Raw genomic sequence first — 3,164 nt, forward strand, 5'->3', positions numbered from 1 at the left:
CTGCTTCGAAGCAAAATCCTTCCTCTTCGAAACCTCCCAGACACCCGTTCACCGCTTCTGCCTCAATCCCCACGAAATCCGGCGTCGGGGAAGAATCTCAATTTCGAAACCCTAACCCTAGCTCAATCCTCTTACCGTCTCCGTCGAATTCACCGATTTCGATGTCAGCGGAAGATCAGATCCTCGGACGCTCCACTCACCTAACCCGACCCGAGCTTCTCCGGCGCCGATCGCACAACCTGAAGCAGCTGGCTAAATGCTACAGAGACCATTACTGGGCCTTGATGGAGGATCTCAAGGCCCAACACAGAGAGTATTACTGGAAGTACGGTGTTAGCCCTTTCAAAGAAGATAATCACCACCAAAACAAGAGGCGTAGGATTGATGGGGGTGAAGTCGCAGCCCTCGAAGGTAGCGGAGACAACGACAACGGCGTTAAGAGTGACCCGAGTCTGAAAGGAAACTGTGTTGCTTGTGGTAGTGGAAGCAAGTCAAAGGCAATGCCACTTACTAATTACTGTCAGCTTCATATCCTGTCGGATAAAAAACAGAAGCTTTACACTTGTTGTACTTTCGTCAACAAAAGGTTTACTTTGTCTCCTCTTGTGACTTTTGCATTGTTCATTCAATATTCTTAAAGGTTCTAGCTTTAAATAGACCGGGTGTGTCAGATGATATAGTCTTTGTTATTACATTTGGTTTGTGTTCTGAAGTGTAACTAGCATGTCATGAATAATTAACCAGCTCTATTGTAACTCGGTTATTGTTGTAATTGTATGTGCAGAGCTCAGTCAAAAGCAATCACGTGTCCAAAGCCAACGCTTGCGTCGACGGTGCCTGCATTGTGTAACGCGCACTTCCAGAAAGCTCAAAAGGATGTTGCTAAGGCTTTGAAAGATGCTGGTCATAGTGTTTCTTCTGCGAACAAGCCTCCACCTAAACTACATGATATTGTAGCCGCGTTTGTGCATCATATTCAAGCGAAGAGAAAGAATCCAAGGAGAGAGAGCAAACTAAGAAGCTCGGTCAAAGAAGAGATTACAAGCTAAGTGGAAACTGTTACAGAGAAATAACTTGTGTTCCACGGTTGTGCGCAAAAGCAGAAGGTAATATAGCTGACGTACTGTAGCGTCATGAGGGAGAGAAACGGGCAGCTGATCTTAATATGTTTATAGGCAGAGATACTGTATTCAACTATGCCTGATCATGAAGTTTGATTCTATGGTGTAGATCTTGGATACACAGAACATCCTTGTAGAATTTTCTTCTTCTTCGTTAATCCTAGCGAAAATGATACTTTTTTTTTAAATGACTAGCTTCTAAGAGGCGTCTTGTAGTGTGCATTCTGGTTTACCGTCATTTGTACTGACAGTCATTGTTAGTAAGTTGCTTATAATAAATAGTATTTTGGCCTTGCATATTGCTTTTCTGGTAAACTAATTTTTTTGAAAAACAACTTTATATTGTTTTGTAGAATATACAGCGCGTTGTAGTAGAACATATTGTACCATTGGCCTTAAGTTTGTAGAGTTGTAGTCATCTTGTCGATTGTGCTTAACGATGATTAGCTGGACTTACAAGAAGCTTACAACGACATTGACAAATTTAGATGCGAGTGCCTCTTACAAGGTTACAACTTCCAAGAAGCTTCAGCCAATATAGGAGCAAGATTGACACAGATATTAGTTAGGCCTTACATATCTTGCTCTAACATGAGAGTGTCTTTGGATGTTATAAGGCACTATTTAGTTATATACTTAACCAATGTAGATTTTCAAACAGTTTGCTTTTAAGGAAGAAGATAACCTTGAAGATAACACATAACATCTGGAATCCATTTTTCTTTCTTTTCCTCCCACTCATTCTTCAGAAAGATCCAAGTAGCATCACGTAAATAGGCACACAAGTCTCCCACGAAACATATTGATCAAGTTATGAAGTTAGAATTAGTTACCTCAGCAGTTAGAGGTCACTAACCAGTTAGTGATAGCTTCAATAAACACGTCTCCCACCACTGCACAAGGACAACAATCGAGCTTTCTTTTCTCATGTACTAAGCTTTACATTGTAGCATAAGACATAACCCAACATCACACTCAGTTAACATACACAGTTAGATTAGTTAATAGTTTACCTTTCAGAGGGTCCATAACCAGTCGGGGGAGTTAAAAGCTCCAGAGAGCTTGAGACTAGCAATGAAAATGAGAAAGAATATGATGCTTTTTATTCATTGATACCTTTATTAACGTTCACAAAAATAATTAGACTAGATACTGCTAAAGATACATGGAATCAATGAGAGTAAAGAATCATTATTCAGTTAAATTTCAGACCTTCTAATGCCTTTCTGAGATCTCCACCTCAGCTAAACACTGCCTGAGATAAATGTTCATGTAAATATCACATCTTCACTAGTGTTCCAATGAACCATTCAGCTGCACAACTGGACAGTACAGGCAACGGCTTGTGCCCAGTACTTGAGCCTAGCTTTCACATCATCCGGATTATCACCTAACGAACAACAAAATTAAAACATTTTCAGACATCAAAAAGGCCTTAATGTCATTGTCAAACATTTTCAGACAAGAGTCAGATCTGTGGTCTGAACGATCCATAGTAACCTTAAACATTTGTCTAGAGATTTTTTATTACCGGGGCTAGATATTTTCCAGTTGGCAATCGGAGGCGCCGGAGAATCGTCAACCGACGAATTTTCCGGCGATGACTTGTTGTTGTCGTCAGAGAATCTCTGGCTCATGGAGTAGCAAAGCTCTAGAGCAGGTAGAGTGCTGCAGAGCTCAGGGATCTCGTCGTAGCTGAAACCAAAGCCTAGATCTAGACAACCTTTGAGATCTTCGAGATCGTCGTCGGTCAAGCTCTTGGATCTCGACAGATCGTCTTGGTTATTATTATCCAGCGTGGCGAGACTCTCCACGTAGCCTTCTAGCAACACGTGGCTCTTCTTCTTCTCCAGCTTCTTCCTACTCTCGATGCGTTCGGAAGCAATGACAGGTGTGCATTGCGATGGATCTGATGATTTGTAGCGAACAGAACTCATCACTCTCTCACTGTTTTCTCAGGTTGTGGTCTGAATCTCTCTGTCTCTCGGCTTCCTTTTATAACTGTGTGACGGGGGGAAATATGTGGAGTCGATTTGGTTTGGT

The 3,164-nt window shown here is 41.6% G+C and overlaps 2 protein-coding genes across 5 annotated transcripts; one reads left to right on the forward strand and one right to left on the reverse strand.

The window, feature by feature from the left end:
• LOC106294889 (INO80 complex subunit D) lies at positions 1–1,418 on the forward strand (the record flags this gene model as incomplete). Its single annotated transcript, XM_013730581.1, is given in 2 exon segments — positions 1–586; positions 785–1,418. Coding segments are annotated over 2 exon segments (851 nt in total), but the record flags the coding sequence as incomplete, so codon positions are not given.
• Positions 1,419–1,581: 163 nt separating this feature from the next.
• On the reverse strand, positions 1,582–3,164 carry LOC106294890. 4 transcript variants are annotated; one of them, XR_001260921.1, is made up of 5 exons: positions 2,653–3,164; positions 2,334–2,511; positions 2,135–2,237; positions 1,955–2,014; positions 1,582–1,864 (listed from the first exon to the last, which is right to left on the reverse strand). XR_001260921.1 is itself a non-coding variant. In XM_013730582.1 (2 exons), exons 1-2 carry the CDS (start codon positions 3,056–3,058, stop codon positions 2,432–2,434), a joined length of 486 nt encoding a protein of 161 aa, XP_013586036.1. In that variant the 5' UTR covers positions 3,059–3,164; the 3' UTR covers positions 2,197–2,431. The 4 variants fall into 4 exon arrangements, 1 of the variants encoding a protein (XP_013586036.1); XR_001260919.1 differs by having other exon boundaries at positions 1,582–2,014; positions 2,135–2,189; XR_001260920.1 differs by having other exon boundaries at positions 1,582–2,014.

This window comes from Brassica oleracea, chromosome C5 (assembly GCF_000695525.1).
Source record: "Brassica oleracea var. oleracea cultivar TO1000 chromosome C5, BOL, whole genome shotgun sequence".
Lineage (NCBI taxonomy): Eukaryota > Viridiplantae > Streptophyta > Magnoliopsida > Brassicales > Brassicaceae > Brassica > Brassica oleracea.